This window comes from Thermobia domestica, chromosome 13 (genome assembly GCF_964235325.1).
Source record: "Thermobia domestica chromosome 13, izTheDome1.hap1.1, whole genome shotgun sequence".
Lineage (NCBI taxonomy): Eukaryota > Metazoa > Arthropoda > Insecta > Zygentoma > Lepismatidae > Thermobia > Thermobia domestica.
In genome coordinates, this window is record NC_137466.1 from 16,631,499 (window position 1) to 16,646,507 (window position 15,009).

Consider the following 15,009-nt stretch of genomic DNA (forward strand, 5'->3'; position numbering starts at 1 on the left):
ATTTTTCGCATGGAACATGGGGGTATGAAAAAAATATATATATTTCTCCGTACCGCAAAGAGTTAGAGAACACACAATAGACTCCAGTTAAGGTGTGTACATAATGAAATTACTGTATAGCTATAAAGGAAGAAATCCTGGGTGACTGATACTAATTGACTGATCAAAGCACAGGCCAAAGAGATTAAGCTAGAAACTTCAAAATTGAATAGTGCATAGGATTTGTGACATAAGATACCATTAAGGAAGAATTTTTAAAAAATGATGGAGAAGAATGAAATACGGGTGGAAATTATTGTATTAAAATATCCATGTCTAAATCTAATGTCTCAAGATTAGAGACATAAAATTTGCTATATGGGCTTATTATTTACAATAATTAGACACGTGTTTAAGCATTTCTTGATGTTTTACCTACAAGAAGATAAAATTATGGGGAAAATAGAAGGGGTAGGGATTGCAATTATTATAACAATATGTCTATATCTCAGAAGCTTGTAATGTTAGAGACGAGAAATTTGGTGTTTGGACTCGTCATTTTAAATAATTAGACCTGTGTTTCAACGTTTTTTTTATTTGACGTAGAAGGGAAGAAAAAAGAGATGACATTATAATTATTATAATAAGATTTATATATCTTTGAATTTCTTAAGTTTAGACACAAAATTTGATATTAGAATTTCTCATCTAAAATACGTAATTATACCCTTGTTTTAGCAGGGAAGAAAATGGTTTTCGGGTTACAATTATAATATGAAATCAATATTTTGGAACGTTAGTGACACGAAATTCGGTATTTACACTTTTCATTGAAAATAAATTAAACACATGTTTCTGTGTTTTTAGATGTTTCATCTAGGAAAAGGGATAAAAAGAGAATGAGGATTGTTACTAAGACAAGCGTTCAATTTTCTTACGAGACTTCGTATTCAGTCGTATAAGCCCTATAGGATAAATGAAACGAATGGCAAATGGGTATGAATAACCATGGAGGATTGGGAAGTAAAACTAAGGGAAGAAACAAAAAAAGAATAAAATAATTCGCCGAGACGATGTTGTTCACCAAAAGCTCAGATGCCCTGGAATTAAATCGAAGAATCTCGACTTCGTAGTTTAATGTTGGCATGTATCACATACTCACGTGGCTCTGTAAAAGTTCAAGAATGGAGACAGGCCCATGCATCAAATCATTAGATGTTTAAGTAGAATAATGGCCTTTCTCCATTCGCACACGACACGTTCTAAAGGGCTGGATTTGGAGATAACAGCTTCATATTTTCTTGACTTCGCAGAAGGAGGTGATGTAGGGCCAGTTCCTTGCTAGCCAGGGTTATTTCTTCAGGAAAACATTTCAAACATTCTTGGTGAACATAGAACTGCATTGGAACGAGGCTAGGACGAGAAAAATCCCCGCTTGCAACGGGAATGGAACCCAGGATGCCCTCCTAGATGGCAAGTAGATGCCTTATCAATTACCCTATTACGGCTCAATTAAATATTTAATCGTACGTTTAAATAGGCCTAGTTTTGATTTTGAAACAACAGCTCTTACTCCCTATTGCTATTACGAAGAATGGTACACGTAGACATTAAATTTACAATTAAATAACTTTACAGTGCAAAATATTTTTTTTAATTTTCATTTTAATGAATTCACTACATGAGTGATATTAATTTTAAGTTACAAATTAACTCAATAATTTTTAATTTCTTTCATCCATTGTCCACACATCAATCACATGTACTTTATGTTTTGTTTCAGAGAGAAATAGCTGCACGCCTACAATATGTAAAAGATTTTGATGCAAGTTTGCCATTGAAAGTTATAATTCATGGTTACGTAGGACGAAAAGGAATGCCGTACGCAAATCTTGTTGACACAAAAGCTAAAGTAAGTATTATTTGTTAGAAAGAAAATTAAATTTACAATCTCAATTTTCTTTCTTTTTAATTTGGTTTGGAACTTACTTGAAGTCACCGTCTTAACCAGAAAGGCTCAGGAGGCTCAAGATAAGCATAAAGGAGAATATTATGTAAATTGTAAATACTAAACTAACTTTCTATAAATTTAAATGAAACTAGCTGAACCTGCGCTCTCTTCACAGCGCATCGACACACCAACATATGAGCAGGAATCTCCTTGTCATTCCTCACAATATCTGTACATGTCCCTTTAAAGACACAAGTGAAAGACGTCTTGGTAAAAATAGGCAAGGGGTACCATAAAAAGGAGATTTTTTTGATTATTTTTTTCAATATTTGTCACCGTTTGCAAGATTTGAGCCTACTTCCCGTTGGAACCTCCTTTCTAATTCATGTGATCAGTGTTTTCTTCTTGCATGCAGTATGTAATAAGCAAATACATTACATATACAATTAATTATAATGTCAGTTATATGTGGTGTTCATTGGGTAAAACACTCAAAAAATAAAGATTTATCTTAAGACTCGAGAAATGGTTATCCTTCCTTTTTCACTATTATTTGACCATGGAACAAACGCCTGAGACATATACAACCCCAATATACAACATTGTGGTGTTGGAATGTATAACACATAGGATATGATGCTTTGCTTTTTTTTTTAATTTCAAAGCTTCCAGTGTACCCTTAAAAAAATGTAATAAAGAAATAAGGGCCATGTTTTTTTTTAAATATTCAATTAGAAATGGACAATCTACGCAAAATTTCCAATCGATCAGTGAAAACGTTATCTTTCTAGAGCCTGTAGTTTCCGAGATCTCATTGTCAAAAGGAAGGCCACAAACATATAAACATAGTTTAAAAAGAACTCGGAAGATGGAAGCACAACTCACAAGCATTGATTTTAGAGAAGGCTTATTAAAATACACCAGAAATTTGAAAAATAATTTTATATCATAAACTTTATGAGAAAGATATAGTTAACTAATTTAGACTATTTAAAGTAGAAATACTTAAAATGTTTGTCTCTGTTAAACCACACATAACCGTAAATGAAAGATTTGAAAGCTAAAGTTATAGGTTGGAGCTCAGGCGCTTTTAATCGTATACTTTCCCAGCTGGCGTAGTACAGCTCTTGTAGTGAGGCATTGTTGCCAAGTCCAGGCTGTAGGCTGTATTTATCGCATACGTGTGGACGCACGGTGATCCGAACACAGTTGCGGGCGAGAGACTGCAAGAGGTTGAGGAATTCTCCCAAGTGGAAGCTAGCTAAAGTGCACAAGTGGTGCATATTTTGAACCTCATTTTCATTTTCATCTTCATCCCATACTCGTGGGTCCTGCTTCAGATCGGTTATCTTCATCGCTTCATGGATACTGGACAACCTCCTCTACCACCTCTGAAGATGATCGAGAAGCGGAGAAATCACCGTGATAAGACGTCCACCTACCCAAGTCCTGAGCGTTCTCGTTCTCCAATCCACGGGCACAACCTAGCACCATCAACTAGTTCACCACCATCCAAGAAGAAACATACCGACGCACATAGCATCTCAAGCTCCGACGCTGATTCCAAACGGCTTATCATCGACGAAGGTTTTCCTCCTCTGCAGTCTATCTACAGCTTCCTACTGCAAAACTATGATCCAAAGTACAGGAATTATAAGCTTTTGCTCCAGCAACTCCTCAAGTATCGTCCACGCTCCGAGATTTCACATATGGAGTGGAAAGACGAAATGGATTCATCATCAAATCAAAATTGGCTAACTTCGCAAAAGCCATCAGAGACAAGCACAGTTTTGAAATCTTCGGGAAAACTGCAACCTTAACTTATTTCACCAGCAGCCGCTACAAGCAACCACCGCCACCACGTCAGCCACCCACCATGTCCGTCGTGGTACGAGGAGTTGACCTGTCCATAACCGATGAAGAAATAGAGGCTGAACTACGAGAAGAAGGCTACACCTTTAAAAAATGCATCTGGATTAGCAACAATCAGGGACCTACCTACATGGTTCGAATTCTGACCAACTCCCAGGATACTATCAACGACCTTCTGGATAACGGTGCCTTCATTTTCAAGAAGCATAGAGTTGAACCATCCCGCTCACTACGACCACTTCCTCTCAGATGTGAACGCTGTCAGGAATACAACGTGCATCCTACTCACCGCTGCACCAATCAACTCAAATGTGGATATTGTACTGGACCTCATCCTACGAACAGCTGTCCGAATTTGCAACAAGCTCCAACTTGCAACACCTGTCATGAACGCACACATCCGACGTACAGCCACAAGTGTAAATCTCGACCTGCTCCTGAAGAAGACAAACCAGAACTTGTGGTACTGCTGCGAACTCATGATTCTCAAAATCTAACAGTCGACACATCATCAGAGCCCGATCATTCTGTTTCCATTCATCAATTATTAGCCTTTGTCACCTTCATTCTTCAAAACGTTCATCCTTTCGCACGCCCATTAATGTTACAACACGTACAGCACGCAGCTCGCAACATCTTTCAAGTCGATTTTCACGCAACCTACAATGGCCCGTACGTACACTTTCATGCATCTCCACTCGCAACAACTGTTTAACTTCATATTGCTCATGGATTTAACTATGGCACTTATATTTCTATTTCTCAACATCCGCTCACTCTTAACTCATAAACTCATCTTTGAACAAGTCCTACATGAGGAACAGGTTAACACATTCTTTCTTAATGAAACCCATCTCACTATCAAACTCCGTTGCAAACTTCCTGGCTATCAACTAATTAGACACTATAACAACCTTCCTGCAAGACGAGCCAATGGCGGCGTAGGATTTTCCTCTCACATACCGTATAGTATCCATTCTCTATCTCTTACCAACATTCCTGAACATCTAATCATAACTCTTTATTACAAATCCTTCTGTGTCACAGTCGCAACCATCTATGTTCGACCAGGTCATCAAATTCCTCTATCATTCTTCCAATATATTTCTAATCATTTCCGACATTACCTGATCTTAGCTGATATTAACATACATAGCCGCTCAGACAGAGATAAAGCAGCTTTTCACCATTTCATTAATACTTCTACTACAGGCATCATCCATCCACTTCCAAAACCAACCCGTCCCGACTCTAACACTACTCCTGGCATAGCTATCACATCTTCATCACTTTCCCACCGCATCATCATCGACATCCTCGAACCTCTCGGTAGTGACCATGTGCCCATTAAACTCACTCTAAAAGTTTCCACTCCTCCTATCTCTGACCCGCCGCCTCCACAACTGATCCCTCGCTATGATAAAGCGGACTGGTCCAACTACCGAACCTACTTAACCAATGCCCTGTCAGCAATCACTCCCCCTTCTACTGAAGATGAATTATACTCCACTCTCGCCTCTATCACCACTCATATACAACTTTCATCCGACCAGTTCATCCCTCATACCACATATTCACCTCATCGTCCTAAACTCCCTCCTCACTACCTTCATCTGATTAAACGTTCCCGTCAGTTTTATAAGAAATGCATTCGCACTGGCAACCGTGAAGCTCTTCAGCATCATAGAGCCCTCCATTGCACAGTCTGTAATTACCTTCGAGCATACAAATTACGACAGTGGATTAAAACTTGCAATACCCTTTCTACCACCTCGCATCCTTCACAATATGGGAAACGTTTCAACACATTAGCTGGTAAATTTACTAAAACCTCATATCCTATTCTAACTCTCGATCAGGCATTACACACAGACCGCGAAAAGGCTAACGCTTTTGCTTCCTACTTACAGGAGGTCTTCACACTTCTACCATCCGCCCGGCATTTTTATGATCATCCTGTAAACCATTTCAACTTCAATTCATCACATCTTCAACCCAACGTGGCACACAACCTACCCACTCATAAAGCACTCACTACCCCCATCACTATCACAGAAATCACTCATGGCATCAATCATAAACGCAATACTGCTCCTGGAATTGAAAACATTTCCTATCGACATGTTAAAGAAAGTTCACCACTTCTGCTCACCCTTCTCGCCCTCATTTACACCTTTATCCTCCGCACCGGCTATGTACCCGCTCATTGGAAAACATCCAAAGTTCTCGTGTTTCTTAAACCCAATAAACCTCCTGCTAACGTTTCATCCTACCGGCCGATACAACTCACTCCAGTCTTTACAAAAATCCTCGAGAAAATCCTTGTCAAACGCCTTCATGTTCATCTTTCTCATTACCATCTCTTATCACACCATCAAGCAGGCTTTCGCCCATAGTTCAGCATCAACGATCAGCTTCTGCGTCTCCTCAACTACATCCATGATCAGTATAATACCGCTAAGCCATCTTGTCTGGTACTCTTTGATTTAGAGAAGACATTTGGTAAAGTATGGCATCAAGGTCTGCTTTCAAAACTGCTCAACTTTCTCCTTCCCATCGCATATATCCGTTTTATTTATAATTTCTTGTTCGGCCGCCTTGCTTATGTTCACACAAACCAACAGTCCTCTTATCCCATCTTTCTGCACTCAGGTATACCTCAAAGCTCTTCGCTATCACCTTTATTATATCTAATTTATGTAGCCGACATGCCTCCACTCCCTCAACATGTTCACTTATTTCAATACGCTGATGATACAGCATTTCTGGGAACTGGCCGCACTATACACCAAATCAACAAAGCCTTACAACCAGCAATAGACGCGGTTGTTCTCTGGTGCGATAAATGGCGACTAAAGATCAATGCCGCTAAAACCCAAACTATAGTCTTTCTTCCTCCTAAGAAACGCTCTAAAATTCACCGTAATCCAAACTTACTTCAGATCACCGTTCACGACACCCGTCTTACAATCTCTAACACCGTTAAATACTTAGGACTCACTTTAGATAGGCACCTCACATGGAAAGTTCATCTCCAGGACATCACCACGAAGGCATACAATAGACTTAATCTCTTAAAATGTCTTACTGGCACCACTTGGGGTCTTTCTGCAGAGCTACTCTTAAACACTTATAAAGTCCTTCTTCGGCCGGTGCTTACTTATGGACATCCTGCTTGGGTCTCGGCACCCCTCTCATATTATCAAAAACTTAAAGTTCTCGAACGTCACGCACTTAGAATTGCATACAGAGTCAAACCGTAGATACCATCAATGCACACACCAATTTTCATATCGCTCATCCCATCACTCATTCATCCCTCTCCCTTCTCTTCACGATGTATCATTATTCCTTACCACCAAATCATCCAGATCTTCCACTCACCAGACCATTTCTTCTCGATCACCCTTCATCGCATATAATACCCTCATCTTCTGCACAGTAACTTCTCTGTCACTAACAGGGCTTCCCACCGTCCATCATTAATGCTTGGAGTTGTCCCCAAGCGAAAAGACTAATCGGCATCTGTCCATTAACACTATCCTATGTGTTGTGTCGTCTAACTGCACCTCATCTCATCACTATCTCACTCATTCCCTCATAATCGTGCAACCTAACTACAGTACTTTAACTAATGTCTATAATTCATTGTGCAATTTCCTCTCCTCTACATATGATTACGATCGTAAAGATCGTAATGTCCTAATATATATAAATTTATTTAGAAATAAATAGGGATGCATTCGAGTCGAGTCGAGTCGAGATTTAAGCCTGTCTCGACTCGACTCGAGAAAATGTTGTCTCGACTCGTGTCTCGACTCGAAAATATGTTGCTGTCTCGACTCGTGTCTCGATTCGACAGTCTCTGTCTCGACTCGACTCGAATTCGAGTCGAGACGTCTCGAAATTCGAGTCGAGACAAAATATATGAGTTAAAATATACACACACATCAGCCAGACCATTATGACTATCTACCTAATTGTTAGTATGTCCACCTTTTGGCACGAATAACAACGGCAACGCGTCTTGGCGTGGTCGCAATGTTCCTCGGTGGGTCGCTGGAGAGAGTTGGCACCACATATGCACACACAGGTAATCTAATTCCCGTAAATTCCGGGGAGGGGGTGATGCGCCCTCAGGTCACGTTCAATCACATCCCAGATGTGATCGATTGGGTTCAGATCCGGAGAGTTTGCACTTGGGACTCGCTCCTGTGTTCCTCGAACCACTCCATCACACTCCTGGCCTTGTGACATGGTGCATTATCTTGTCGAAAAATGCCACTACCGATGAGAAACATGGCCGTCATGAAGGGATGTACGTAGTCTGCAAGCAGCGTGTGACGCCTCGGTCGTCATGGTGCCTTCCTCGAGCTCCAATAGACACATGGATGCTCACCTGAATGTTCCCCAGATAATAATTAAGCCGCAGCCAGTTTGTCTCCGCCCCCCAGTACAGATGTCAAGGAGCTGTTCGCTTGAAACACGACGGATTCGCACCCTCACATCGTCATGATGAAGATGATATCGGGATTCATCAGATAATGCAACGCTCTGCCATTGTGCCAAGCTCTAGTGGCGATGGTAACGTATTCATTTCAGTTGTAGTTGCCGATGTCGTGGGGTTAACATTCGCCATCGGTAGGAGTGTTCGGTGCACCGTGTGTTCAGACTAGTGTTGTAAAGGTCTGTGAAAAAAAAACAGAAATTTTGGGTAAAAAAACAGTTTTTTACGGTTTTCCCGAGCTGGGGAAAAAACGGAATATTTGGGTATTATCAGAATCATCATTTTTGCTAATCACAGAATCATTTTAGTTAATATGTTAAATCAAACATATTTCATAGAGATATCTTCATTGTTGTATGTAAAATTCCGGAAATTTTGAAACCATTAGAAAAAAATCATTTGTTCGGAAATATTGGCAAAAACAGGAAAATATAGTTTAAAAACTATTTGTTGGCCTGATGCTAGTAATCTTACTTGCTGTAACATGTCTGCAACATATACAGTGGGAAGTCGAAAATTCGAACTAATTGGGACCACAGGTAGTTCGGATTTTCAAATTGTTCGGATTTTCGAAAATGACCAAGAAAATGCCATTTAGGCTTACATATACTGTACGGTATGTTCTTCTATTGATACAGTGGTTATTCAGTACATACAGTAATTACAATACCGTACGTAAGGCTACTTACATTTAATGTTTCTGAAGAACGTGCTTGTACTCTAAATAACACTGTTCTTGTAAGTCACACTTAAAATTTATAGGCCTAATAAAAAAAAATAAAAATAAAAATACATGACGAACAATTACATATAAATGAACTTTTGTAAAAACACTGACTTCACATAACGTCGATGGACACGATATTGTTGGTTTCTCGCGTTAAGACAAAATGTAAAAAGCTTCTAGGGACCGCGTTCGGATTTTTGACGTTAGGATTATCGACGTCCTACTATATATGCAATGTATTTCGCTAACGGAAAAATACTTAAAGCAACAGGTTTTAGTTCTACTTTACACACATATACCGCACAAGTGAGTAAATTTGTGCAGCGAGAAATATATTAAGTGAAACTTCCGTTAGTTATTATTACAGACTAGCAGAATATCCGTTCTTCGCACGGGGAGAATACGTTTCATTTTGGACGCAAAGGGCACCAAAACTGTCCCCAATGAAGTTGTGAAGCCCCAAAACTATGAATTTGACATTAATACCGATAATTTTCAATTATCTTTACATGTCACCATCCCCCTTAGAGTACTGATGGGGCTGAATTTGTGGATTTAAACGGCATCTTCTGTTCATCTCAGCGAGTATGGATTCGAGGCCATTTTCGATCATGTATGTATATATAGGTAGATATATATACATATATACACACAGAGCCGGATCCAAGGGGGTTATCGCCCCCCTCTCTTCACACTCAAGTATACACTGCATAAAATGGGCTTCAATCCTGCTTTACACTGGATAAAACTGCAAACTATGGTTTAGCCCCTCCCTTGATCATATCCTGGATCCGCCACTATACTGTATATAATTCTCAAAAAAATTAGGGGTTCAGCTGAAACATCACACAAGACCTTAAGATAGTGTATGAATAAGCTTGTGTTTGACTCATATATATCTTACAAAAAGGAATGCTTTAAGATACACTAGAAAAATGGGGCACATACTGGTGTTGGGGCACGGAAAACCTTGTTCACATGGCTCATGACACAAGACGGTTATGTGTGTACCTCTCGCACTGCTCACAAACAGGCAAGGCAACAACACTGATTGTTCCTTAATATGTCATATGATCACTTCGAATAGCCAACAGAGCCTTGCACCTGCGTGGCATGGATTCAATCAGATTATCGATGAGTTCTTGGGGAATGTTGTGCCACTCATCCAGAAGAGCGACTTCCAGCTCTGGAATGGTTAATGGATTTACTGGCCTAGCGGCAATTCGTTGCCATGCATATTCCAGACATGCTCAATTGGAATGAGATCCGGAGAGCATGCTAGCCACTTCATCCGAGCGATACCCTCAGCATCCAGCATCTCATCCACTAACCGAGCTCTGTGAGGACGAGTATTGTCATCCATGAAAAGGAACGAATCACCAATGGCACCAGCATAGGGAAGAGCAAGAGTTTTCATAATCTCATCCCTATATCTGAGAGCCCTCAAAGAGCCATTTCGGATGATGTGGAGCTCAGTACGCTCACCAATGCTGATTCCTGCCCACACCATCAGTCCACCACCATGATACTGGGATCTTTCTCGCACAAACATGGGAATCTGTCGTGTTCCACAATCTCTCCAGATGAAAACACGTCGATTATCAGGCTCCACACTGATTCGAGATTCGTCAGAGAACAAAACATTGACCCATTCATTGCGTCCCCATCCACGATGTTCCTCCGCCTACGTTCTTCGATCAACACAGTGTCGTACAGTTGATGGGACACAAACCATAGGCCTACGTGCGTAGAGACCACCTTCTCGAAGGCGATTGCGGACCGTTTGGGTAGATATTGTGCGTCCTGTTGTTGTTCGGAAGGCTTGCGGGAGCAGAGTTGTATTCTGACGCCGGTTTTGACGGGCTGTTAACAAGAGATAACGATCGTCTCTGGCTTTGGTTGCTAGTGGACGGCTCTGTCTTTGTCTTCTTCGAACACTTCAAGTTGTTTGTAATCGATACCACAATCGGGAAATCACACTTTGTGCCACTCCTATGGCATGTAACACCTCCCGCTGTAACTGACCAGTTTCCAACCTGCCGACAGCTCGCCATGCCAACGATTCTGGCAAATCACGTTGTTGCGCAATTTCACTACGTAGATTTGTGACGCACTAAACACAATGAAAACAAAGGTATCCTGGAGCTGGAATGTATTGGCAGCGCCACACTACAAAATGATATCTGTTAGCGCCACGTCACTGATCACGTGCACAGATGTTTCAAACGGTTCGTTTGCACGTTGGGCCTTCAGGATTTTAATCTGAACTGGACAAGATACAGTGTTCTCACATTATTCGTAAGAAGTTTTACATGTGTTTTCATCTGATTCCCTAATTTTTTTGATCAATATATATATATATATATATATATATATATATATATATATATATATATATATATAGATAGATAGATAGATAGATAGATAGATATCAATATATATATATATATATATATATATATATATATATATATATATATATATATATATATATATATATATATATAGATAGATAGATAGATGTAGATATATATTAGACAAATATACCCATTCTTCGCATGGAAGTCAAGGCCTGTGGAAGTATTACCCTCATTTCCGCGACCGCGAAAACTATGGATCTGAGACTAAATCGATTATTTTGGATTACTTTTACATGTCTCGGTATATCCTCCCCTCCCCGCTGATTCTCGGTCCGCATACAATGGTAGCTGAATTTGCAAGTGATCACTAATGAAAGTGTCACCATTCATCTCAGCGACCGCGAAAAGTATGGATTTGACACTAATATCGGTCATTTTGTATTACTTTTACATGTTACGGTATCCCCACTCCCCGCTGACTCCCGGCCCACATACAATGGTAGCTGAATTAGCAAGTGATCACTAATGAAAGTGTCACCATTCATCTCAGCGACTGCGAAAACTATGGATTTGACACTAATATCGGTCATTGTGGATTACTTTTACATGTTTCGGTATCCCCACCCCCCGCTGACTCCCGGCCCACATACAATGGTAGCTGAATTAGCAAGTGATCACTAATGAAAGTGTCACCATTCATCTCAGCGACCGCGAAAAGTATGGATTTGACACTAATATCGGTCATTTTGTATTACTTTTACATGTTTCGGTATCCCCACCCCCCGCTGACTCCCGGCCCACATACAATGGTAGCTGAATTTGCAAGTGATCACTAATGAAAGTGTCACCATTCATCTCAGCGACCGCAAAAACTATGGATTTGACACTAATATCGGTCATTGTGGATTACTTTTACATGTTTCGGTATCCCCACCCCCCGCTGATTCTCGGCCCGCATACAATGGTATCTGAATTTGCAAATATCGCTAATGGAAGTGTCACCATTGTTCTCAGCGATCACGAAAACTATGGATTTGACACTAATATTGGTCATTTTGTATTACTTTTACATGTTTCGGTATCCCCGCCCCCGCTTACTCCCGGCCCGCATACAATGGTAGCTGAATTTGCAAGTGATCACTAATGAAAGTGTCACCATTCATCTCAGCAACCGCGAAAGTATGGATTTGACACTAATATCGGTCATTTTGGATTACTTTTACTTGTCTCGGTTTTCCCCCCTCCCCGCTGACTCCCGGCCCACATGCGATTGTAGCTGAATTTGCAAATCATCGCTAATGGAAGTGTTACTATTGATCTCAGAGACCGCGAAAACTATGGATTTGACACTAATATCGGTCATTGTGGATTACTTTTATATGTCTCGATATCTCAACTTCCCCTTCCCGTTGACCCCCGACCCGGTGCCGCATAGCATGAATTTGGAAGTTAATGCGATCGGAGTTTCACCGTTGATTTCAGCGACCGCGAAAACTATGAATTCAACACTCATATCTGTTATTTTCTACTACTTTTACATGTCCCGGTAAACAACCCCTGAGACCCCCCTGGTTCGAATTTTGACAAAATCGTTTAACTCTGGTCTGGAGCCTGGACCAAGGTATTCGTGATTAAAATTTGGTAACTCTCGGTCAATTTGTCTTGTTCCCAAGTCGGTTCCGGTAAACGCCTCCCCATGAGACTCCCCTGGTTCGAAATTTGAAAACAACTTTTCGTCTTGATCTCGGGCCTAGGCCAAGGTACCCCTGACCAAAATTTGGTAACTCTCGGTCCACTCGTCTGGTCCCCAGGCCGCATACAGACAGACAAACTCACAAACAAACTGTTTATTTTATTTATATTAGACTAGATAGATTCTTGGAAATTATACCAGATTTTCATATTATCTTTCCGAACTAATTTTAAAGACCCGCTCCTACTTATCTTTATATGTATACAGTATATCTATATTTATATCTATATATGTATATAACAAACGTAGGAATTACCCCATAAATAACACTCCTGGAGGACCCCTTTCTCAAACACTTGTACAAACTTCAGTTTTCGTACCGGATGATTACCGAGATCTGGTGGAAAAAAAAACTGCTTTTGCGTTCGAATTAAAAAAAAAATAGTTCTCCTCAGATTAGTATTCACTGATAATATTTTTATAAAATTTAAATTTGATGGGTAAATCAGTGGACTTTGAATACATCCACATCGTATCCACTGAGTTGCGAAATTGTGTACCTCCAAACATGAACGGGCGAAGAAAATTTTCTAGGGGAACATCTTCAATGTTTGCTATATTAGTCTGGCATTTAATGTTCATGGTTTGTTATATTACGTATACATTTTCGTGAGCCAGGGAGGTTCATTCTTATCAAACACGGAGATTATGAAGGAGCAGATCTACTGTACAAAATATAATAAAAACATCTCTTTCGGATTTCTATTATACCGCAGTCCAACCCCGAGACGGAAACATAAGAGATAGGCTTTTTGTTTTTAAACAAGATAACGTGTCTAGCGAATGCTTTACATTGTGAAGATTATATTAGTGAAAATTAAACGAATATAATTTTACAACTTAATATACATATTACTAAATGTTTAGCTTCCCGTTGCTATGTTGTTAGCGATGCGCCTTTCTCGAACGAGGTTTGATTCATGGTAGGAGCTCATGTGTTTCAAATCCGACATTAAACTGTACGTTCACGTCTTGTAGAGCTTTGCTCCTAAAAACGACGCTAAACTATAATCTAATTTAATATTATTAATATTAAAACATAATGACTTATCAATGTGACGTCAATTTGGCAGTCATCAAATCCATTTTATACTTTCACTTAATCCAGTGGATATTAATATAACAATTACGAGACACACGCGCATATAAATACTCAGAAACAAGCACATACACACGTATACATACACAAATATGAACACTTCAAATCTATTTACATGTGTTGGACTGCACTGCATCAAGTATCTTCTCATGTATCTGCATTTTCTGATTCATCCACAGATTTCTTATTTGTACGCATCAATCATTTTAGCATTTTCGGGAAGGTTCAGGGTTCGTTCTTCATTTAAAGAGTCGGTTCTCTGTATTGGAAACAGAATGAGGGGAGGGTGGGGGAATTTATACTTTATGAATGGATAACATTTTAAGAAATATATACAAAACATGCCGCTTCCGATGCAGCACTAAAGCATTTCTTTTAGCGGTGTACTACTAGTGGTACCCTGGTGATAATACCCCCTCCCCTCTCAAGTTGTAAAGTGAGAAGGGACAGAAACATCCCAGACACTCAGGGTTCAGTTGACAATAATAAAACTATGGGTAAGTAAACATCTTGTGCAGAGTCACGTTTTGCTTATTTTTGAACATTTCTGTGAAATCAACAATACAACAGCGGAAATACTAACTGGTTTTATTACTCCAACCATCGCTTCAACAAGGGATAATTCCCAACGGTCAGTGTTCTCTTTCTCTTTTTCTGTCCTCGTTCTTATTCTCCACATCTTTAATGAAGTAGGGGGCGCCCAACCCCTCGACATTTGGACGTCTTTTCCTCTTGGTTTCGCCACTTGTTGAAGACAATCA

At 39.9% G+C, this 15,009-nt stretch overlaps 1 protein-coding gene across 1 annotated transcript in view; it reads left to right on the forward strand.

The window, feature by feature from the left end:
- LOC145669136 (pancreatic triacylglycerol lipase-like) overlaps positions 1-15,009 on the forward strand; it is a 68,171-nt gene that overhangs the window by 15,153 nt on the left and 38,009 nt on the right. The window contains exon 4 of the mRNA XM_081737480.1: positions 1,763-1,891. Coding sequence (XP_081593606.1) covers positions 1,763-1,891 — 129 coding nt within the window. The remainder of the gene's footprint in view (positions 1-1,762; positions 1,892-15,009) is intronic.